General features: G+C 38.4%; 1 protein-coding gene across 1 annotated transcript in view; it reads left to right on the top strand.

Moving 5' to 3' along the window:
- PRKDC (protein kinase, DNA-activated, catalytic subunit) overlaps window positions 1-25,484 on the top strand; it is a 4,917,417-nt gene that overhangs the window by 1,964,420 nt on the left and 2,927,513 nt on the right. The window contains exon 17 of the mRNA XM_044065724.1: window positions 6,802-6,914. Coding sequence (XP_043921659.1) covers window positions 6,802-6,914 — 113 coding nt within the window. The remainder of the gene's footprint in view (window positions 1-6,801; window positions 6,915-25,484) is intronic.

The following is a 25,484-nucleotide window of genomic DNA, read 5'->3' on the forward strand; positions in this document are numbered from 1 at the left end:
TATGAGGGATCATAGTTTCTTGCTGATACTGATCAGGGATGTCTTCCCCTCTTGGGATTTTACTCTTTTCTGCACTAGTTTCTTCCTTCTATTGTATAGCTTGTTTATGGCAGGGGTCCACCAGACTGGTTTCCTTTTCTTGGAGGAGTGAGTCTTGATTTTGCTTGGGATAGCATGATCCATGCATTCTTGTAGGTGCCCATAGAGTGCATTAGTAAAGGATTTTGCAGCTTGGGCAGCATTCTCCTTTAGCATGGGGGATTTGAAACTTTCCACCTTGGTCTTAAGTAACATGAGGTTTGCTTTTGAAAAGTTTTTCATGGTGGTTTCTTTGACCGGGGGTGGGTGCGGAATGTGAATATCCAGAATGATTAGTTTATGGTCCGATCTAACCAGCGAGGGGTTGACCTTTGGTGTGGAACATCAGTCGCCCATGTTGGTGATGACCAGGTCAAATATGTTGTCACCTCTGGTGGGGGTGTTGACCAGTTGATCCAGGGAGTTTCAGTTTATAAATTCTAGGAAATGTTGGGCCAAGGGAGTTAGTACTTGAATAGTTCTCCGTTAATGTTTGGGTAATTGAAATCCCCCAATATCAGGGTGTTTGGTAGGACCTTTGTTTCCCAGTGTTTCTAGAAATGTGGAATGGGGGTCCTGGGACATGGTGTGTGATCTGTAGCAAGCTACAATTTGAATTGCAGTTCTGCTCATTGTTAGCTGTACGTGGATGATATCTGAAGCATTGTGCTGTGCCACTAACCTGGAGATGTGGGTGACCTTGATGAATATGGATACGCCCTTGCCTTTTGTATTTCGGTCCGGATTTTGTGGCTGAAATGTATGGTATGAGTTGTAGCCTGGTAGTGCTGGGGTGCTCTCTGGAGCCTTAAACCAGGTTTCTGTTACTGCACATATATCAATTTTCTCCATACTGAGGAGTGCCTCAAGTACTTGCATTTTGAGGATTAGACTTCTGGCATTGAGTAGCATTACCCTCAGGTTTTTGTTACTTGTGCTATTTATGGCGGTGGGTTTGTCTTTTGAGGCTTGCCTAAAAAAGGCACTATTAGGGTGGCAAGAGCCTTGGCCAGTATTCAAAAGCCTAAGGATGATAGATGCAAGCTTTCTCTAGCGAAGCAACGTTGCTTGTCGAGCATGTCAAACCAGGCTGACAGACACTGGATCCCCTTTGAATTGCACCAGAAGCTTAGCCAATTGTTGAAATTGATAATTTATTCTTTATACCATGGTATCATTCTTGGTGAGGGTAGGATGCTACTCAGGGTCAGGGTCATACTGGCCTGGGCAACATGATCAGAGAGCTCTTCCATGTCTCTTTTCATGTAGTCCAGGGAGGTACGGCTCAGGTCATTCACACCAACATGGACAATGACAGAGTCGTATTTGTACTTGTTCTGGAGTGACCTGAGTGCTTGTGTTATGTGGCAGATCGTGACACCTGACAGGCAGCTAACGGTAACCTTCTCCTTGTTCAGCCTAGTGAGTGGGACATCAGTGTGTCTGACTATAGAGTCACCTATTACTAGTGTGTTGGGTATGTTATTTTGCCTTAAGGGCTGTGATTGCGTGGCACACTGGTTTTGTGAATTGTGTTTAATGGTTTGTGTGGGGGGGGTGGAGGTTGCTTGGATGTCTGCTTTGGCGGTCTCTGTTGCTTTTGCAGATTTTTATTTAGAGCCTTCGAGTATGTTTTGTCTATTTGTGTGTTTTTTGCTGGTGCTGGTTTCATAGATCTATGTGAGACTGGTGGTGTGATGCAAGTAATTCCCTTTTCTTGACTGTCGGGTCCAGTCTTGGGTTGAGAGAGAGCTTAGCCTCCAGTTTGGCTGTATATCTCTCACATGTATTCGTGTTTGGTAATAGGAGGAGAGGGTTGACTGTGTACATGAGGCAGTTGTAACATTGCCTCAAAATGCCCAGATTCACCAGTTGGACCAGAGAGTACACCTGAAACTGCCCTTTGGACATGCCTGGTTAGGTACAGTGAGCTGTTTTACTGATTGGCTGGGTAAGGTCGAATAGAGAGCCTTGTCCTTCTCTACAGTATAGGGGGGGGTCTAGTGCTAAGGTTTATTAGTGCTTGCTATGAGTTTTGAGCAAGTGCCGGGCTGAGAAGTGAATGGTTTGAGTGCTTAAGTTGAAAGTTTGTCTAGTTCCAAGGGAAAAATTGAAGAGTAGACTTTGTGGAGCTGGGAATAGTTATACCCTAGCTAACCAGCGCTGCCCGGCACGCAAAACTGCACTAATGAGGGTTTTATAGCAGGGAAATGAAAGAGACCGAAATTAGCCCAAAATGGCCAATAAACTACTAATTTCTGGGCTGAAACCACTCTTCCAGGGACAGATAGGCTGCTCAAAGCTCCCCTCTCTCACAGGTGAACAGAGAAACTTCCTTCTATCCAAGTAAGGTATGGGCAAACACAGAAACTTGTAACACAGCCCTGAATTCAGCACTAACCTGAAAATTGGACTATACTAGCTTATATGTTGTTATTAATAACCATATTATTTTTAACTATACTATATTGTAATATATGTTTTGTTTTTTGCTTTGGAGCTTTTTCTCGTTGGGCCTCTGCTGAAAAAGGGCTTCTTGCCCAGTCAGACTAACCTGGTTAACAAATGTCAAATAAATAAACTAGTTTTCACTGAGATATGAAGATTGTGTCCTAGGACAGTATTCGTCCTCAGGCAACACTCAAAAAATTGTAAAGCCTTTTTAAAAGGAACTTTTCTTCTCAGATCTCTCCTCCAGGGACCTGTCCCACCACGGAATTTGTATTTCTTTTTTGAAAAGCCTACACTTCCTCCAGTTGAAGCTTCTTCAGCAGACTTAAAGTTTTTGTCATGGAACATGCTTTTCTTAGCGGTCATTTCATCTAAATGAATTCCATTAAAAAGCATTATCTGTGCATTTTCTGTACATGGTACTTTGAAAGAGTTGCATGTGCTTGCATCCACATCCTTACATGTTTAGGATAGCCACTGATTCTATTCAAAATCAGTCCATTCAATTTCCGGTTTCTTTCCAAGATATTCAAACAGAGGAGAATATTTATATCATGTTAGATGTTAGCCTAATTCCAATGTCGATAAAACTAAATACTTAGGCCTATGAATTTCTACCCTTCACTAAGAGAAGAAAATTGTACATTAGTTATCTAAAATACCATTAACTGAGTAGTGAAAAAAATCGCATCAAAATTTGCTATGAAAACTACAGTAAATAATTTTCCTTCTGAATCTAAGAACCATGCTTCCAGAGCAGTGACTACCTCTCGGGTATTTTTCCACAGTGCAGGATTGCTTGGATGATTGTGCAGTAGGTACTTGGTGGTCTTTAAATGTTTTTGCAAGACACTAAGTTGTGTGCAGTGTCCAGATCTAGGTCTTCTTTTCAGGGTCCTTGAAATCGGTGGTTTGTTCTCATGAATAGACCACACAGAAGGACAAGCTTGAGACTTCACTGTATAGTCAGAGGGTGGGCCTCCTAGAACTAGATGTAAATGTCATGACTGGGTTCTTAAACCCGTAATATTTATTGTACCTATAATTTGGAGAAAAGATCCACAATAATAGAAAAAACATGATTCTTATATAGGTGTGGGTAACTAATGACTTTGTAATGAAATGGTTAACCATCTTCCCAAGACCTGGGTGGGAAGAAAGCCATACAAACAAAGGGCTTTTGAATAAAGAACAGTAGTACCTATTGAAGTATATTTATGTATTCCTCATTACTTTTAAACCCTTGTAGGTTTAAACCAGGGTACACCACAAAGCCCACCTTGAACTAGTAAATGGCTATGACTAATGTAAATATCAAAAAAAAAAACACAAGCCACCAGGCTGGGAAACTTGAACATATAGATCATAAATAGGTTTCATAAGTATGGACAGTATTGGGAGTTCATCATTCCTCTGCTATATAGCAATAAGATATGCCCCTGACATCTGGTAGACAACACTACCATTAAAATACAGTGTGAACATTGTCTGACTGCTCATAAATGATTCCTATATTTGTTAATTATAGCAGACTGTGGGGGAGGAAAGGAAAGAGAGAAATGTAAACTGCAAAAATTAGAAAATAATCTGTAGGATATTTACGCATGAGAAGTCCCAGATATTTAATAAATGTAGAGAAGAAAAAAATACTTGGACGTTGCTAGTTTGTCCTGCTATGGAATTAGCAAAAGTAGGTTAATTGTTATTGAAGAGCCTTCTGCATATTTAATACAAGCCATCATGCACACGTTGCATAACTTTAATAAAGAAGGGGGAAAGTAAAAGAAACGATAATTAATAGTGTACTTAAATTTAATTCCTGAACACTATTATGGTGATATTAATAAATACATTGTTTATTCCAAGCTGCACGCACACAACTTGAGAAATCCCTAAAACAGTGAAGATGACCTGAAGCGGTGAACGTACAACATAATACTGAACTGTAACACTACCGGTAGGTCTTAACAGAGGTGCAAAGCTAGTAACTAGAAGTTAAACAAACGTACATCATTAATCATTTATTTGGTTTAACTCTTGGCCCAGAAGAATGAGATTTTATCGGAAGGAGAAAAGGAAGTACTTCATCAATACCTCCAAATATATTCTAATCACAGATGTATGGGATGAAATTGGTGCTATAGTATCCAGTTACAGTACCAAGTAAACACTAAAAATCAGATTGCAGCAGAAAAGTGCATTGTATAATTAACGTCAAAAAAATATAGTAAACTTTCTATATTCACGTTATCACAGCCCGAAAAAATAAATAAGAATAAGCTGAATCTCATTACAGCAGGTCCCACTGAATTTGACTGTTACTTTGTTAATCAAAATTGTCTAAAATTTTGAGGTGAAACTGACCTGTAAAAGGAGCTCCTTTACAACATAACTGTCCAATAAAGATTAGTAATTAAAAAATGGATGACGGAGACAAATCTCATCCAGTCCATCATCAATTAAAACAATGATCATCAAAAGAGAAAATTCCACAGGTAAAAGAAGAAAATAACTTTTGAAGTTACAGTGAGCCAAGAATCTGAGTAGTAGTAGTTTTTATGATGACACAGCACAGCACAACACAGAACCAGTATTATCAAGCGTTTTTCAAGCAGAATGCAAGCAGAAAAGATTTAGCGCTTTCATTTCCAAAACAGGAAAGGATTCTGATGAAGTTTCCTGTTTTGGAAATGAAAGCGCTAAATCTTTTCTGCTTGCATTCTGCTTGAAACGTTTTGAATACTGTAACCAAGTTTTTCTTCACATTGGCCTTTACACCAAGCTGTGGGACTGCCTTCATTGGATCCTGTGGTACGGAGATTTGTGGTGATTATTGTCCAATAAAGATGCAGTAATCTGAAAAGTGAGCAGGTGTCTTTCTTAATAAAAATATTCCTCATATCTTCCAGCACAGCAGAGTAGAATTAAATAAAATATATCTTCACAGCTTGAAGGTCAACAGAACCCCCCCCCGCCCCCATCTTTAATGAGTAGCAAACAATAAATGCTAAGTTGGCAACCAGTTGTAATCAGTGTTTTCAGTTCAGTGATGAAGACAACATTTGAAACCTGAAGATCACCAGAATGCTACTTTTATTAATTGGTACTGGGGACTATGACATTGAAATCTGAAGCTGCTTTGTTTAATCAGGTTGTTTTGGAGAAGTTAAGACAGTGTTGAGGGGAAATACCATTTGTGATCCCTTACAGAAAGAGTATGGATCTGACCATCTTGGGCTGCTATGTAGTCTTTCTTTGCAGTGCACTGTTCCTTTCTTTTACTAGCCATTTTCTGGCTGGAACCTCCTCTCTTTGTGATGTTTCTGCAGCCAGTACTTTGCACCTCCCTGTATCGGTGCACTGTAAATGTTTAGCCACTTTTTTAGCAGTTTCTTAACTCCAGAATGATGCAGTTTATTAAATGTTTTTTTTTATTTACCTTGTATGCCATTTTAAGGATCTCTGCACTAGTTTCACTGATTAAGAAATGATCGTGCAACACACTTGATATGAAGAGGTACAGAGCTAAACAGGTTGTGCATGTTCAGATGTCCACAGTCAACAGAAGTCCCCAGAACACATGCTTTTAATGTATCAGTTGATTTCCCTTTGAACCTTCTCTGATGGCTAAAGAATTCTCTCTCTCTTTGGTGGGAAGGTCCTATAATCATACCTTGGCTGTTAGAGTTCTCTACAGGTTGGGGTAGTATATTGCTTATTAGCAATTTAGGTGTCAAATCATGCCAAGACTATGGGCAAGACTGATAGGTACAGGGGTATGGAGAAGCTGTCTTAAGTACGTTTGTCATAGACTGCTGTTTTATGGGTGTATGCCCATCCCTTTGCATGGGACCTTAAATAAAATATTTCAGATTGGTTTCATAGATCCTGGGGTTGGGCTCATCCTTTCTATCAAAATGAGTCATTGCACATAATCTAGTATAAGAAGAATATATCTGTTATTTTACCTGCATTAGGTTTAGTTAAAGGTGTGGTATAGTTTGTTTCAGATTGTCTTCTTTGCTGTCTCTAGCATCTGGATCACCACTTTTTTTATACAGAGATCTGAATGACATTATTAGATGATTTGTAGGGAGAATATAAGTAGGGAGAGTACACTTAGATGTTTTATAAATTAGTACTCTAATGATGTGAGATGCTTAGGTGCTTGTATGTAAATAATGTATAAATGCAAGATATGTTAAAGTGTAGATGCAAAGTCTGTAGTATCCCTATGACTATGGTGTATGAGCCTCTGTCTTTTTAATTTAGATGAAATTCAGAGTAATTGGCAAGTAACAAAAGTGCCTCGAGCTTCTTCAGAGAAGCAAATGTTTAAAGAAGTTCTGATTCGTCTGCTGAAAAAAACTAAGGCTCTTTCTGTGGTAAGTGGATTTTGTTTTTTTTTTTTACATTTTGCATGTTGGGACAATGTGAGGTATTGCCAGCTATGCCAGGAGAAGTATGGAGTGGATGTCTAACATATGCCAGCATAGCTGCATGGAGTTTTGTAAAATTGTAATTTGTATATCAAACTGATTGGTACAAATGCTCATATTGAAAAATATATTTGTAAAGCTGTTTGCGTTTAAAAATGTACCAACAGTGTGTCCTGCAAGACAAAAAAGAAATATACATGTATGTCAGACTGTACTATTGTAACTGATTAGATGTATATATTGTAACAGAGGATACTGGAAGAGAAGTGGTTAACCTCAGCCCCAGCTAACTTTAGGAAAATATCCTGAAATTAAATTACTTAATTTAAGCCATAAAGATTGTATCTCGCATTTCTGATTGCAGCCAGAGACAAAATGTCTGTGAAAACAAGGACTAGGAATCATGCTGTATTGTCCTTAGCAGGGAACTAATTGCTAGGGTGGAAGTGTTGAAGTGGTTATATAGTTTCCAGATGCTATAACACATCTTAGCAAAGCTCTATCTGTGTGTATGGTAACAAATATATGTAAGATTCTGGTTCAGTTTCTAGTAAAGGGGGGTAGTATGGGAAACAGAAGTCAGATGACCAGATGTATGTGATGTCATTCTGTAATCCAGCACTGAAATGATATTTTAATATTAGATGAGACAGAAGTCTCAGAGCAGTCTGTTTTTTGAAACCTGACATAGAAGGATCACTCACCCACTTCATCTTGCCTTGGTTTAGCAAGTAACCAGGGAAGAGTAATTCTTTAGATCAGTCAGGAAGATATAGTGAGATCAGTTAAAATGTTTTTCTGTATCTGTGTGAATCTATTCATCTGTGTAGTTCCTGTGACTGAATCTCTGGTGTTTATTATAAATAGATATTTAGTATTTTCATGTTATTTTATTATTTATTAGTAAATATATTTTAACTTGTCATTGTGGCTGGTCATTTAGAGAATATTTTAAACTTTGAGAGTACTTGTATTTATTTGGTGGCACTGTGGCCGCTCCTGAAACCCTTGCTGTTTGGTCAGCATTACTATTTGTATTAGTATTATTTTTACTCAGTATAATTGGGTACCCTTGTAAGATTCTTAGAGTAGCTAACTTTGATGTGTCTGGTGGTAGTAACTACCTTATAGTCTGGGCAAAGGCTAGCAGAGCAAGTAAATTTGTGCCAGCCTTTCCCAGGTGTGTGTGTGTGTGTGTGTGTGTGTGTGTGTGTGTGTGTGTGTGTGTGTGTGTGTGTGTGCTGCTTGGAGCAGGGACACAGAGCCCTGGTTTAACAGAGAGTGATGGAGGGCTTTGCTTGGACACTTGGCTGAGGACTCGGCACTATATTTGTGCCAGTGGGGAGTCTTACTGGGGGCATGGAGAGAGAGGGAAACCCAGAGCCTGAATTGAGTGTGTCCCCTGTGTGCTCTTAAGGGAAATTGTGCTTAGTGCAGAGAGCTGCATCTGGAAATACTGGGTGTATCTATTTTTGTTCCAAGTGAACATCCCTCACTGGTGTCAGTGGTGTGAGGATTCAGGATCCTTCCTTACCTAGAGAGGGGATATCACATATTTAATTAATCTCTCCATATTTTCCTGACTGATCTAAAGAATTACTGTTCCCTGGTTACTTACTAAAGCATGGCAAGATGAAGTAGGTGAGTAATCTTTCTATGTCAGGTTTCAAAAAGCAGACTACTCTCGACACGTCTGTCTCATCTAGCATTAAAACATCATTTCAGTGCTGGATTACAGAATGGCATCACATTTATGAATTGGAATTATTTGATTTATTATTAGTAAATATATATAACAGTGTATTTACGTGTACTTGCTGGAAGCCTAAATATTCTTAGCATTAAAGAGAGATTATTTATGAGCATGTGAAAAATTCTGACCATTGTCATTTGTTTTGCCATTTTCTTTCCACAGTGTCTTGTCTTTTTACTATCTTCACTAATATAAACATTACTGTACACAGCACCAATTGGGATTCTTGTATGGATGCCAACATTTTGTAGCAAACATCAAACATAAAATTGGTTACTTGGATGTAAAATAGATACACCTCACTTAAACATAAAACCATAGTTTCAGGGAGTGTTAATTACCAGAGTAGAATTGTAAATTATGTGAATTAAAGATGAGATGTAGTGTCAGCTGTGGCATAGATGGAAGGAGGTCCTGAGTGTGACTTAAGCAAACTGAGTTCAACTAGTGAGCCCCAGCACTTAAGAAGCTGACATTCTTGGAGGGAATATGAAAGGCATTACTTTACCGGCTTATATGTTGTGGGGGAAGGGATGTGGTCATAAGCAGGGATGGCATCCCTGATGATGCTGCTGGTGTTTGCACTCCATACTTGACAAGTAGTGTGGCCAGGCTGTAATGACCTTACACCATTGTATGTCAGGAGTTAGGATGGATAAATTGGTAGGGCATAGAAATAAAAAAATGTGTTATGGTTGCGAGTATGCCACTGCACTGGGGGACACCCCGGTTTCCTGTTGGGCAAGAAGAGGGTTTTGTGTTAGGTTCAGGGGAGTTGGGAGCTACTGCCGGCAACAAAAATCAAGGACAGGTACCAGTGGTAGCCATAGGCCTACTCTGCAGGGGTCAGAAAATTTAAAAATGAGATGTCAGGTTATCAAGAGGAATCCTGGTCAAGCTAATAAGGTGAGACTGAACTTTATTTTATTTAATTTTAATAACTCCTTTCAAGAAGACTTCAACCATTCATTAGCAGATCGATCAACATAACATCTAATTATTTATTTTTTATTTTATTTTATATTTGTTTACTGAGGAAGTCCAACTGGACACAAGTTCTTTTTCAGTGGAGGCCTGAGGAGAAAAGCTCTACAAGAAGAAAATGTATAAGCTCCACAAGAAGAGAATTTATAAAGCTGACAATCTGCAGTATACAGTTTGATTAAGGGTACATAGAGATTATGTACAGCTACAGCAATTATTCGAGAACATATGTACAAGTACAGATTATTCAAGAACGTACAGCAACTTTGAGACATCAAGTGTCAGTCAGATAAAGACTTCTTATGATTTGTGTTTGTTCAGATGTGGTTTAATAGAGTGTTTAGTATTAAAACTAGCCTAAAGTGGTACAGGAACAGAGTCTAGTATTAGCAAGATGAATATTGTGAGTTTTTTTTTAATTGTGCTAAGGAAGAATTGAGGATGATATATATATATATATATATATATATATATATATATATATATATATGTGGGCAGAGTATTCCATATTTTAGGAATGTAGCTAGAGAAGAGTCATTTACCAGCTGTATTCTTAGCCTTTGTTACATCTGGAAGGAATTTATTACTGGAGCGGAAACTTCTGTTACTGGAGTAAGGCTGCAGTAGACTGCAGTGCAGTTTTTTTTTCTGTTTGATACAGAATTTTATGGGCTAAAGTAAGTTGATTGTAGAGTAAGCTGAGGAAGTTCCAGCCAGTTGATTTGTTTTAGGGCTGTACATTGGCATGACCTATAAGGAGAGTCGAGGTGAACCTGGCTATTTTGTTGTAGAAGCAGTTGAATTTAGTTAAATCAGTCTTTCTGAGGTTAGTAAGAATATGAGAAGCATAGAGAAATGTAGAGATGAGGTGAGTGCTTGAAATGGTGGACTTGGTGTATTTTCTAAGAAAGTGCTTGTTTCTGTATAGACTGCCCAGTTTTTCATGCACTTTATGGTTTGGGAGATGTGAATATCAAATCTCTTGTTATTGTCAATCTCCATTCTGAGTTTGGTGAGAGTAACAGAAGAGAGAATAGTTTGTATTCCTGATCATGATGCTAAATGAGGGACCAGGTGAAGTAGATCTTATAGGTTTACAGAGCAGATGTTTAGTTTTATTAGGATTCAGAATTAGTTGGAATTTAGAAAGCCATGTCTCAACAGAAAGGAAGGAATCTTGTGTTAGTGGAGTTCTTGTGAGGAAGAAGCTGCACAAATTGGTGTAGAATCATCTGCATGTTGGATGGATGACAGAAGCACGAAGAGTAGAGGTGTGGAGGTTGTTAGTATATAGAGAGAACAGTAGGGATCCTAGGATGGAGCCTTGGGGAAACCCTAGCGTAACTAGAAGAAGAGGGGACAGGTCCTGCTGGCGTCCTGGTAAATTTGGAAGCAGGCAATAGAGGATTGATTAAGACCTAGATCAGAAAGGGTATTGCTAAGTATACTATGCGTGATCATGTCAAAAGCGTTTGAAAGGTCAAGAAAGATAGTAAATACAAATTTCCCATGGTTTCTATTGTGGTTTAGAATATTGGTGAAAGACATTAGAGCAGTGGTAGTGCTATGAAAGGGGCAAAAGCCTAGTTGAGTTTTTGACAAGAGTTTATGAATAAGTAGTCCATAATTTGTGTATGTATACATCTCTCTAGGATTTTGGATTGAGGGGAATAGTATAGCGATTGGGCAGTAGTTGGTCAGTTCAGTAGAATTACCTTTTTTGTGTAGTGGTATAATATGTGAAATTTTCCAAATTTCAGGGACTAGTTTTTCAGACATAGATCTGTTTAAGAATGGCTACTGGGTTGGCGATTGTATCGGCAGCAATTTGCAGAAATTCAGCTGGTAGCTTGTCTGCTGCAAGTGCTTTGGGTTTTAGCTTTTTAAGCACTTTTCTTAACAGAGATGGGATGAAAGGAGAAGATGGTGGTATTATATGACTTGTAAAGTTCTGTGTCGTGGGATGGTTTTGGTAGTTAGGGCTAGAATGGTCTCGGTAAAGTATTTATTGAATTGAGTAGATGTATTCTCTAAGGTGATTGCAGTTGTAGGGGAGGGAGTACTCTATTTACCTGGAAGGAGAATGGTAATGGCTACCCAGAACTTTTGAGGGCTGTTTTGATGCTTAATTTGTATGTTATGATAGTAATTAATTTTGTCAAGTTTAACTAGTTTCTTTGCGTTATTTCTGAGCTCTTTGTGCGTTTGTTTTGAGGGTTTGGTCCAATTTTATGCCATTGGTCCCAGGATTTGTCTCTGGCTTTAAGCAGTGACCTGGTTTCTTTACTTAGCCAAGAAGCAAAATTAGATTTGATTCTGATAGTTCCGGGAGGGGCATGTAGATTCAAGATATCTAAAATGGTGGAGTTGAAGTATTTAACAGCTTCTTCTAGGTCAAGAAGTTTAAATGGTGCCCAATTACAGCCTTAAAGTGGAGTTATGTAGTTGGTGGGGTTGAAGTTTTTTGTTTCTTATTAGTTGGCAGACAGTATTTTTAGTATGATAGATATGCTGCTTTAGCAAAAAGGTAGGTAGATGGTCAATCAGGCCATCAGGGAGGCAACCAGAATGAAAGGAAGAGGGCTGGTCTATTTGTTAATATCTGTTTGAGGATTGATTGCTTCTTGGATCATTTGTCAATTCTAGTAGGAGGTTGGATGATTTGTGTAAATCCATGAGGGTTTATATGATTATTGGGGTTATGACAGTTGCAGGTAAGCCAGTCTATGTTAAAATCTCCCATCATGATTGTTTCCAGTTGGAATTCTTTACAGGACCGGTGGAGTAGGTTCTCAAGAGTAGATGTAGCGTCCAATTATGTTTAATAGTTTTTTGGAGTTCATTTTTAATTTGGCAAAAATTAATAAAACATTGTCACAGTTGAGGTTAGTTAGGTTCAGTCTCTCAACTTTAAGGTGATTTTTAAATAGAATAGCTGACCTGCCTCCCCTTTTGCATATTCTATCCTTCCTTAGGATATTATATCCTGGAGCAAGGCTTTCATTATCATTATTGTATGTTTTTTAGCCATGTCTCAATTAGAAGCCTAATATCCAGAGAGTATAGTATAAGACTGGCATGTAATCATTAATTGTGTTAGTAATGCTTCTAATATTAATATTTAGTTACAGTAGATTGGCCACTTTATTAGGGAGATGTATGCTGTGGTAGTAGTTGGAAAATTGGGAGAGTGAGAAATTTAGAGTAGTTGTTGATCTGGGATTAGGATGAATGTCTCCAATGAGATAGTTTTGAAGGCTATGAAGGTTATAATTTTTATGATTTTTGTTGTATACCTATCATATTGCAGAGAAATTTTGAGTGAGTGGTGGTGAGGTAGTAATATGATGGGAGCATATTGAGTGGCTGAAGAGTTGAACATAGATGAGGAAATTAGGAAATTGTTAGAATTAAAATTTTGAGAGTAGAGAGAGGTAGCATGAATAGGGACTTGGTTCTTTTAGGTTGACATGATGTGAGATAAAGTGGCCAATGTATAGTATTGCTAGAGCAGTAGTAAATGTATAGCTGGAGCATATTGTTATAGTGTAGGCAATAGGTAGTTGTAGAATTTAATATTCTTCATGTGTTCTTATGTGGCTGTGGAATTAAGTACCAGTTATCTAATGTGGGAGAGATTGCCTACTGTGTCTTATTTGTCGGGTGGAGTTAGTGATTCAGTAGAATTGATTTGGTAAGGATGATTGGATAATGAGAGAAATGGGTGTGGCTAGATTGAAATAAGTTGGGTATAGTGGAGGTGGGTGAGAAGTGGGGGTAGGGTAGGGGTGCAGAGAGCCTGAGCATAGTGAGGGGAAACGGAGCAGGCAGAGCCTCAAGTGGTGGATAGCTCCGAAGAAAAACGCATCAGTATGATAAGGTATCCAGCATGGATGTGCGCATGTGCAACTTAAGTTGGAGGAGATAGTTTAGTAGTGGCGTAGATTAATGAGGAAGACCTTGTTATAGATTGAGAAGGATGGGTTTAGTGTCCATGGTGCCATACACCAGGAATGAGTTAGCTGTATGTTTACTTGTATAATAGCTGCAGGAAGTTAGGGAGGAAAAATCTAAGCAAAACCGATTTTAGAGAAGGGCAAAGAGTGGGGGGAGGGTGAGATGGGGTTTGGCAGTCGAGAATTAGAGTGCACGCTGCAACCACAGTTAGGATTTTTAAAGAAAACAGTAGTTCAAATTAAACAGTTTAAATCAGCAGACATACATTGCGCATTTAAAAGTGTTTTTGGAGTTTCACTTTGGTAACTTTTCTTGCCTAGATGGTGAGTATTGAGCCAACACTTTTCTGGGAGGGAGGTGAGAGAATGGTAGTTCTTCCATTTAGAGTGCACTGCAAGCACACTATTTCTCAGGGTAGTAAATGGGGCTTGCAGCTAGGTCCAAAGATAGAGATGAGGTAATTAGGTTTGTAAACAAAGTAGGACTTTAATGCTTAATGCTGATCAAACCTAAAATCCTTGGATCATGGCACTCTTGTCAAACATGTTAAATCATAAACCTACCACTTAAATTAATGAACTATTAAACTGAATTTTTCTACATCTGAAGTTCCTAATTATTCCTTAACTCAAGATATGGTTGACGTCTTTAAACTGGTGAAGGTACTGTAGTATGGGATGTGGTTTAATAGTAGTTCTTTTTGGTTTATAAAATTAAAAATATTCTTCAGCCTTTATATAACCTTTTTTTCTGGTAACTGTGATGTTCTTTTCACAGTGGTGTTTCTGCTCTAAACATGATAAACTACCGAGCTTCACATTAAACTTCTGTAATTAGTAAATGCCAAAACAGATGCATTCTGTAGATGTACATCCTACAGATCATTGTTAGAGGATGCATAAACCTTAATGGGACATCTGCCAGAAGTGTAGATGTCAGTCCTCAGCTTGATACTTCAGCATTTGGATGTCGACTATCATGCGACATTGTAATGTTGACCTATGGTTATTAGAGCATAGCCTGACTTTAAATGAGAATGGTCCCCAAACCCATCTCATTTTTGATGCCTGAAATAAACAGCAGCTCCTCTAGCTTTGCAGGGTTGTTGTATCACTGGCCTTGCTGTTTTCAAGAGTCCTGTTAAAACACACATTTTCTTTTGTCAGCCTCTGCTTAAAACTATGAGTGCAGCTTACTTAACTCCTCCTTTGGGCTCTGGACAAGTAATCTGTATCATGATGAGATCCACTCTGCCCTTTCTGTGCAAGTGCATGCTCCAGTATACTCAGTGAGGGATACACTGCATTTATGCTTATTCACCAAATGTCCATCTCTGAGCCATTCTTTGCGTCATCATCCATTCTCCAAGGAACTGTGATTGGATGGACACAATCTGCTCTCCCTATCAGAAGATAGGCACACCCAGTTGAACTTGGGTCACACGGTCCGTAGTCAGCCTTTCAGCCAGCTCTGCTTGCATAAAGAAATAGTTTTCTGATTTGGTTATGGTTAAATTGACATGCCTTGAGAAAGTTGGTAAAAAAGTTCTGTTTTGTATCAGAGCCTTCCTAAAGTTATTCACCATCACTTGTATTTTTGTATGGGGAAAAATACAGTACTTAGTCTCCAGATGTAGTGCTACTTATTGTTAAACAACTTAAACCAGGAACAGAAAAATCTGTTAGCATTTATTAAACATAAAAATGACAAATAAAACCCCTAAAAGACATTGTTTATACTCCCTGAGGTGTGGAAGAATGCATAAGATTAAAGAGAGCACTGAGGGTCAACAGGAAAACAAGTTAAACTCAAACTTACGGAGCCATTCTCACGATAATTGGGCAAAAAGCTCTCCTGGCCTAATTATTCAGAATAGTACTAGTCACCTAGTAAATGCTGAAGTTCAGGTTCATCCATCCATTCCCCAGTGCCTAGCCTTCTGTATTAGCCACACTTTTAAGGTAATCTGCTAAAAGAAAATGTCTTTACAGATTGTGAAAAGGTGAAGAAGCCAAAAGAAATCTGAACAAATTAAGACAAAACCCTTCCCACGATTTCTCCCCCCACCCAATGAGACATACAGGTTCACTGTTGACATTCCTGTGTTTTTCTCTGCAGAGACTGCTGGTGTTGCTCCTGATGTCTTGGTTTTCCTTTCCCCTAGTATTGGTGGTATCACCTGGAGAACAGACATTAAACATATGCCCAAATAGGACTGATCTTTTTTAATACGGAGCAGGTGTCTTCAGCCAACATGGCAAAGTTGTGAACATTGAAGAGTCCATGTCTTTCACTTGTATAAACTGTATTACTCGTATGTAGTCATAAATAGTTTGACTTTATGCAAAAGGCTTTATATAGTTTTATGTCGGATCCAAAACCACCTACTTCTTGGAAGGGCCCTGAAAATAAAAGGAGGAACTCTACACCATGTCAGAAACTGAAGGCAAAGATGACCACAAATTCACATATTCTGATTAGATGTCCTTCCCTGTGGGTTATAATACTGGTAATTGTGAAGGAGTTCACTGTTTTTGTGTTCCCTTCTGGAAGGCTTTACCTATTGGTGAAAGACCATTTTATGTGGTCTAATAAAAAGTTACTGTTTTTCTCCACTAATAAATGATATAATGAAGCTTTTAAACTGAGCAGATTAATCCCATTAACCATGTATTTGATGGTATTTTTTTCTGAAAAAAAGAAAGGACCCTGATGCTGTCACTTGCATTCAAGAAGTCCGACATGTTTTACAGAGTGAATAATGGACGTAAGTAGCTCTACATAAATATGTTGGCTGACCCAGCAATATTTGACCTAGAGTCTCATAAGGTTTTGGGAATCATCCATACAGTTAATATATTTACAAAAAGGCAGATACAGCAGAGTTGTCCATCTTTTGGTAATGCACACTGTACTTCAGCTCCATGAAGTGTCAGGACCATAAACTACCATACCCATGTAGAATAGTAGTAGTCTGAAAATTTTCTGAAGCAGGGATTGCTGATTCATTGCTGATGTCCTTTGTGATATCTGCTTTTGCAGCACTGACTGTTGAAATTCCTGCCTACAGAAGCCTAACAGCTGGCCTGACTTTAAAGCTGTTCATCTTTCCCCCTCTTGGTAGACACACTTCTGTTCACAGTTCAGATTGTCAGTGGTATATAGCGATGTTGGCCTGTCTTGTGTAGCGATGTTGGTCTGACTAAGCATTCTTTGCATTGTTTGTTAATCAATTCAGCCTGCTTCCAGAACTCCAGATTAAGTACCCCATTGTAGAAAAATTCTTGTCTTTATTTATTACCATAGAGTTATTATTGCCAGATTGTTTGATAGATGTCTGCTAAGTGTATGCAGCAAATCCTCAATAAGGAATTCAATGAACTGTGTTTTTGCCTGGGTCTGGAGTAGTGTATGCCTAATTATTCCCTTGTGCACCCATTAATCAAAAGCCCTTAAAGACAATGAGGATGCCCATCTGGTCCTAGTCTACCATGTCATCCATCAGCTTTTTCTCACCTCCCAAGTAAGAAAAATTATTCAAAGTACCCAAGAGCGAAGAGAAGTCAGGAAATGTACTGTCTGAATCTGATAATCCCACTAGGCCCAAAGATGCTGATGACACAGAGGCACTTTGCAGCCCTGTCCCCATATCTGACACTGCTTACTACCAAAGCCTCTGATATTAAGCCTCTGGAGGCCACCACACTGCCAACCTGGAGCATATCCTAACAACCCAGAATCTCATTGCCATGTTTTGGCCCCAAGGTTACAGTACAGGCCTGGGGTTCTGACACCCATATGTTTAGCAACAAAGGTGAAGGTGACATCCACAAACTGTGAGGAGGTAGGACAATGGGTTGAGGTCTTACTCATCAGCCCAGAAAAAGTAAGGTGGACCACAGTTCCAGCATAGACCCAGGGCATATAAAGCAAAATGTATGTTATCTAGTTTGTCTCGGGTTGAACTGACTATCTCCCCCCCCCCCGGCTTCCCCGCTGGAACTCCTGAAATTGTCCCAGGACGTCATGAATTTTGAATATACGGTGCCAGGTGTGTACCCCCTGTCAGAAGGAAAAAGGGAGCTTTCTGCTCTGAGATGGACTGATGCCTCAGAGTCGGGTAATTCAGCATGTATGGATAACTCCCATCTCCTGTCTGGAGTCAGACACTAAGGACATCTTATCCTCTGCCCCTCATTTTTAGAGGATGTCTCATTTGAACCAGTTGACTCAGAATGCAGAGGGGAACAAGGATAAGGACATAAAGAGGAAATGCTTGACTTATGCAGCCAAAGTTCTCAGATTGGCAGGCATGCCATGGAATGTGGCTATGATGAAGCTGATGAATCATGTAGCGGAACTACCACAGGGTGTGTGATTAAAACATGCATGGTTGGAAATACAGCCCCTGGCATAGCATGTAAAAGCAGGATTCCTTAATACACCTTTGGTCAAGGAGCTTTGTTTTAGACCCCCTACAGAGAAGATGTTTAAACACTGACTTGAGGATAAGGAGAAAATCATGCATTTTGACAAACATCTACATTTCCCTCCACCAAGATAAGGTAGGAATTACTTTGTATTATGTGGTGGTCCTGCGCTAAGCAAGGCAAAGGTAAGTAATCAAAAATTACTATTTTTCCTTGTTGCAGACTGTTAAGCAAACCACTTGGGGAGGCCTAGTAACACTAAGGACCACGACACCCAGAACGGACAACTGTAGTTCAGTAAACTTGTTCCCACCCTTTCTCCAAAACCCTGTCACAACCCACCCTCACCTTACTGTCTGCCTTGCACTATGTTCTTGTTCGTGTATAGTAATGGAAGGGTAACACATATGATAGGGGAGTCATGCAAATCATGTCAGGAGCAGAAACTGCCTTTTCCCCCCAAAAAAGCCAAAGTTTGCATTCAACCTGTCTCCAAATATTAAATATATCTTTTCATCCCTGTTAAGGTGTATTATGCCAGGGAGGAATACAGAGGCTACCAGAAAGAACTGGGCACAGACTTCTACTCCTGACCTTTTGGTGCCAAGAAAAGAAGGGATTTGGAGGCCTATTTTGGTCATATGAAGATTTAAAGGTGGAACAAGATTCTAAATGTACCAGCATTCAAAATGCTAACCTTGCAGAGCCTTCTGCCTTTACTTCCCTCACAAGTTTATATGGTACCCTGGATTTAAAAGATTTTTACCTTCACGTCCTCATAGTCATTGTAGGCAGATTATTCCTTTGGTTCAAAACGGGGAGCTCCAACTACCAGTTCATCACCTTGCCATTTGGCTTGGCTTTTGCACTCAGGATCTTTACAAAGTGTTTGGTTTCAATAATTGTATTTTGCAGGACCAAGGGCATTTACATTTATCCATAGTGAATGACCACCTAGTCCAGGCATCATCCCTTGAGGAGCTCTAGGAGGCTGTAAATTTTATTCTGGGTTGTCTGTAAACTTCCCAAAGGCACACATTTCACCCTCAAGACAATTGCTGTTTCTAGTGGCACAGAAGACCCCATAAAACCTATAACCACTACAGAAACGAGCTAGAGAGGTTATTGCCCGATGTGCTGATAAAGCACAATGTGGTCATGCAAGCGAGAGAGAGAATGGCACAAAAGGAGACAGAGCAGGAAGAAGCCTTTCTTTGCTTGGGGAAGGTTTTCTTTCTTTTTTTCTCTCCAAACTTCTTTATTAAATGTATACGTATGACAAAGGCAATCTTACACTTATATAAATGAAAAACATACAAAATGATATCACTTTAGTTACAGTTTACATCACAGACACCACTGAAACAACTGTAGTTGTAAACATTATACATCAGTTATAAACCATCAAGTCATTGTCAGGTAGGCATTATATATAGCACATTCAACTCCTGCTGCTTAAACATTGTTGCTGTTCTGTATATATTCCCACAATTCCCATTTTTTCCTATGTAGTTTGCTCCTTCCCTTTTCTAAGAAACTCAATTCCAGTTGTTTCATCTCTGTTACGATTTTCACTACTTCTTGTAAAGTTGGTCTAGACTTTGATTTCCATTTCTAGTAATTGCTTTTTTGGCAGCCACCATAATTAGACTCAGCAAGGTTTTACTATGTCTAAGCAATTCAGATTCTGTAGCATAGCTCAAAAAAAATCATCTCCCCACTCAGTTCACTCTGCTCACCCAGCATCTTCAACAGAACAGTCTGCAGGGAATCCCAAGTGTCTGCCAGCTCATCACACTTCCAGAAAGTATGTTCCCAGCTAGCTCGCTCTTGCCCGTCACACCTCCCAACATTTGCTATCCACCTGAGAAAAAATTCTTTGGAGTCTACTTGGGGTATAAAAGTACCTATGTAAACATTTCCAGGCTAAAATAATAAATATTTTAGACTTGTTGCATATTTGGGAGATACACATTATATCCGCCCCATTGTCTCTCTGTGAATTGCTTATCCAATCTCTCTTCACAATCCTTTCTAAGCTCCTCTGATTGATTCTTATAATTATGCAATATTTTATATGCTTTACTAATTATTCCTTTTTAAACAGCAGCTTCTCTTCTAGATTTTGTTAAAACTCTACCAGTGCTGGTCTTTCATTTAGGAGCCCCCTATTTCTTTCCCTTTGCCTATACTCTGATATTAATCCTTGATAGGCAAGGCAATCTTTAACCTGCAGTCGTAATAAATTCTTGGCCTCTTCCTATTCTAACACCTTTCCCTTTCTAGTTATTTGCTCCCAATGCCTTGGTTCCTTTGCCAGTTTTCTCCAACAAATTCCAGCCCCCTCTTGCCTATTATGTGTATCACTGACCACGGTCAACCCTATCCGCAAAATCTCTTCTCCATTCTCATGTTGGTTTGGTTCTTAGACTACTCCCTGCTATTTTATGAATATAGTACTCTGTATGATTTTCGTTCTCCTTAAGAGACTGCACTCGAAATCCCAATGTCTCCTTATTTATTGAGCTTCATCCCTGTATCAGCATAACTCCTTTCCACTTTGAATTATAGTTTTCTGTTTGTGCTATGTATAAGAGCCTTAACTGTGTTGCTCTAAAATATCCCCTCAAATTAGGTAATCCTAGTCCACCTTGTTGTATTGGTAGAATCATCTTATCCTGCTTAACCCTTGCTTTTTTCCCTTCACAGATTAAATCCTTCAACTGTTTTTTAATTGCTATCCAAAACTTCTCTTCTGGTTGATAAAAGTATGCTTGACCTGTGTATAAAACTAAATGGACTAAAAACATTTTAATGGCTTGTATCTTATTATCCATGTAACAAAACTTCCAGTTTTTAGTTTAGTCTCTTCCCACATATCCTTAGCTGCCATCACAGAGTTATTTCTAATCCATACTCCTAAATACTTCATTTTATCATGTCCCCATTAATATGGATACTGTTGGACCAATTCTTGTGTGGGTACATAATTTACTGCTATTGCCTTTGTTTTAGCTTAATTAATTTTGTATCCCGAGACAGCACTGTAATGTCACTTTCTGGTTTTGTTTTGTATAAAATATCATCCGCAAATAGAGCCATCTTTTTCTGACTACCATACCAACTGTATCCATGAATTTCTGAGTCCCTTATTTTCTTTACAAATGGTATTAATTGTAATGCAAACAGCAAAGGGGAAAGTGGACAACCCTGCCTGATTCCTCTACTCAAGCAGAAATTATAGGAGAGGACCCCACCCTCTTTAATTTGCACCTTGGATCCCTCATATATTCTTCTAATCAACTTTATAATTGTATCAGGGAAAGCAAATGCTTCCATTGCCCTGCTCATGAAGTCCCAGCCTATGCTGTCAAATGCTTTCTCTGTATTAAGACCCACCAATAAAAGCGGTACTTTTACGTTCTGCTTCCCTCTTGGATCATCAGTGTTCTTTTAATGTTGTCAAATGTTTGTCTCCCCTCCACAAAACCACACTGATCCATATCTATTAATTTTGGCATTACTTTTTCCATTCTTTTAGCCATTATAGACATAAACGCTTTATAATCATGTTTTAGTATTGAAATGGGCCTGTATGAAGCTGTATCTGATGAATCTTTTCTTTCTTTAGGTAGTACTGTTACCACCGCCTTCTTCCAGGATGCTGGTACTTTTCCTCCTCTTTAAATACTGTTGAACAAAACCTTCCAGATCTTTCAGTTTTTTTCCTCCTAACTTCCAAACATCCATAAGAATACCATCTATTCCTGGGGACTTTCCTGTAGACTGGTTATACATAACCATTTTTATTTCATCCCTTCCTATCCTGTTAGTATTTGAGCCTCATCTACCACTAACTTTGGCATATTTAATTCTTCCATAAACATTTCCATTTGTACCTTTTCTTGAATTTCATATTTCTCTGCTTTATACAAATTTTCATAAAATTTCCAAAATATTTCTAATACTTCTACAGGGTCTCTTATTATCTTCCTTGTTATAGGCTCCCTGAGCTTGGTGACTACCCTTTCCACTTTTTGTTGCCTAAGTTGTTGTGCTAGACATTTTGTGCTCTAGAATTTTCAAAAACAGTTGCTTAACAGCAATCATTCTAAACTCGTGCATATTATCAAGGTAATCAATTATTTTCTGTTTAGCATTATGCAGTTGCTCCTTTTCTTCCGAGATATTCCCCATATTTTGCAATAATTTAACATTTGTCAATCCCTCTAAATAATTCTTGTTGCTGTTTAGCCACATCTTCCTTTCTTCAATTTCCAACCTAGTTTTAAACTCCACTTTAATTTTATTCCACTCCTTAGCTATGTTTTCAGAAGATAAATCTGTCTTCTCTAGTAGCTCCTGTATTAATTCCACAACCCATTCCTTAAATTCCTCTCTCTTCAACCTGTAGGTGGGAAAGCGTCAGTGTCTTTCATTTCGTTACCTTGCGTTTTTATTTTAGTTGTTATTGGTGCATGATCTCAAATAGTTCTTGGGTGTGTTTCAAGACCTTCAGTTAAATGCACATTCCTGTGAGATATAAAATCTGTCTAGCCTTGCCCAATTTTTGTATCTCAGTAATATGTGAATTCACTCTGAACTCCTAGTACTGAATTCACATCTTCCATGCCAAACATTTTCATAAATTTCTTCAAAAATCTACCTTCCATTGTTATATTTTCCCTTCTAGGCCCCCCAGACACATCTTCACTGTTGCAAACCAAATTCCAGTCTCCATCTACAAGTAATATTCCTTGCTGAAAGCTGATTTCTCCCAGAATTTTCTTAAGCTCCATTATAGCAGTTTTAGGGGGGGATGTAAATGCATACCAGTGTTATCCTCCTCCCTAGCCAGTAGCCCCTTAGTGCTATGTATCTTCCATTATTATCTTGTTTTCCCTTTTTTATCACTATTGGAGCTCCTCTTGCAATTAAGATAAGTACGCCTGTTTTCCATTCCCCCAAGTATTCTGTCGTATAACCATCCTGAAAACCTTTCTTTATCAAATTCACATGTTCAGTTCTTTCCAGGTGTGTCTCCTGTAGCATATTTGTTTGCACTCTACATTTTTTAATATAGTTCACTACTTTCTTTTTTATATTTATCTGTAAGACCATTTAGATTAAAAGACATTACAGTAAGCATCATTTTCTTATATAGTTTTACCACTTTTTATATGTAACTGCTGTTTTGCTAAATGTCTAGTTACAACTCTTATGTTACATGTATATACTGCTTGGCAGTTGGTCTTTTATATAGTTGTTTCATGTCATATCCATTTGTGCCTATGTCACATCTTACATAACTTTTTGATTTTATGAAAGTCCTCAAACAGAACAAACGACTCCCCAAAAAAACTCTCCTAAAACCTATGAACTTTATAATAACCCATAAAACTATGTACATCTTCAAATATTGAAGTTTATGCTTCCTAATAAGAACATAAGTTCTAAGTTGATAGCTACACAGACAGGCTAAATTTAACCAAAAAGAAAGGTTAGCCATGCTAAGATGCGTGGTTCAGCCTGTACTATTGGTAAGTGCTATTTGATTTTTTATATCTATACAACTCTCCCAGTTGAGAAAACACTTGAAGGCCGTCAGTAAACACTTTCTCCAAGCCATTTTCTTTATCAAATTGTCTTCTAGTGACATACAAACCAGACACAAAACTGCTAAGGGTACCTTGTTTATCAGAAAAAAAGCCTTACAATATTCAGTATTCTTTTTCATTTACATGCTTTTGTAAGAAACTTTACTGGATAACACCCAGGGTTTTTACCCAGCATGGGAAAAAACACACTTGATTTTTCTTTTGTCATACTGTCTTAACCAGACCATTCTGCTCTCCTCCCATCTCGCCCCTGCCTCTTTTTTTTATTCACTGCAGTACCTACATTTCTCAAAACTGGACAAAAAAAAGAGAGAAGAAGCATGAACAAGAAAAAAATAAAAGCACCTGTTTATTCTTATTGCATTTAAAAAAAATCTGAGAGAACTTTACTTCGTCTAACTGGTTTTATATTATCTTTAAAGCTGTCACACCTGGGAAAACCCCTGATTGTTTTCAGGGAACATTATGTCTTAGTTAATTTTTCTGTTTTTTTTTTTTCTTTTCCCGTAGCCAATCCCCTTCCACCAGACTGTTTCCAGTTTTTCTTTATCAGATTGTCTCCATGGAAGTACGAAGACCAGCTGCAGAAATGCTACTTAGTATACATATTTGCAAGCGCTAGAAAAAAAATAATATTCAATATTCTTTTTTTTCATTTACTTGCTCCGTTTTAAAATAAAGGCCCTTAGTCAGTTCCCCTTGCAAGAATGAAAAAAGCACATTAATTTGAACTCTATCATGCCCCCTTAACCAGGCTTCCTTTTTCCTTTTTTTTGATTACATTGCCTATGTTTCTCAAAAACTACACAAGAAGAAAAAGAGGGGAGAAAAATAAAAACAACACCTCTATACAATCCCCATTACACCCAAAAATAGCAAAATAGCATGCAAATAAAACCATGCAACACAGATACAATACTATTAAGAAAAGAAAGTGTTTTCTTTACTTAGTTAGCTTTCTTTCCTCTTTCTCTTCCCAAAACATTTTTCTGAACATTAATGACATGAAGTAGGGCATATACGCAAGTCCCCCACTCAACAAACAGATTTTGAAGAAGTCCAATGTTTCCAGACTTGTGCTGTCATATTCACAAATATAATTAATGCTTTGCAATCACACATTGTTACTGATTATATTACTGTTCTTCTCCATCATCAAAATCCTGTCTCTGCTTCATTTCCAATGTACCCTCGATTCTTCTGGTCAACTCTCATGCACCCTTTCTTCTCTCCAACATTTTCCGCTGAAATACTGGAAAAGGTTTCACAGGTGCAGTCTCTCTGTGGTCTTTATTACCAGAGGAGCGAGAAGCTGAATCTCCTTCTGTTTCACAGCTCTGTGTTTGTTGGACAAAGTTTTGTATTTCCTCCTTAGCATGCACTTTATCAAAAAATGATTTTGTCCCTCCAGAGAAGAATACCTTGAAGACAGCTGGATACAACAGTTTGAATCTCACACTTGCATCTTGGCATTCTCTGAATAGAGGTAATGAATTTACTTCTATTTTGCCTGTTGTACGAGTAATCATTCTCCACAAACACTCTGCTCTCACCTACTTTTAGTGTTCCATTCTCACAGCACTGTGCGAGGCGTAGTACAGCTAAACGGACAGATTAACAGGGTTTCTTGTAGCTTTACTGAGATTTCTTAACTTGAATACTTTTTTGTAAGACTGCAACACAATACAAATAGCAACATATCAGAATATGTACAACATACAGAACTTCTAAATACAAAGAATTACAACATACAAATTACTTACAGGAGATGTGA

This window comes from Protopterus annectens, chromosome 3.part0, assembly GCF_019279795.1.
Source record: "Protopterus annectens isolate FY-2018-M chromosome 3.part0, PAN1.0, whole genome shotgun sequence".
Classification (NCBI taxonomy): Eukaryota; Metazoa; Chordata; order Ceratodontiformes; family Protopteridae; genus Protopterus; species Protopterus annectens.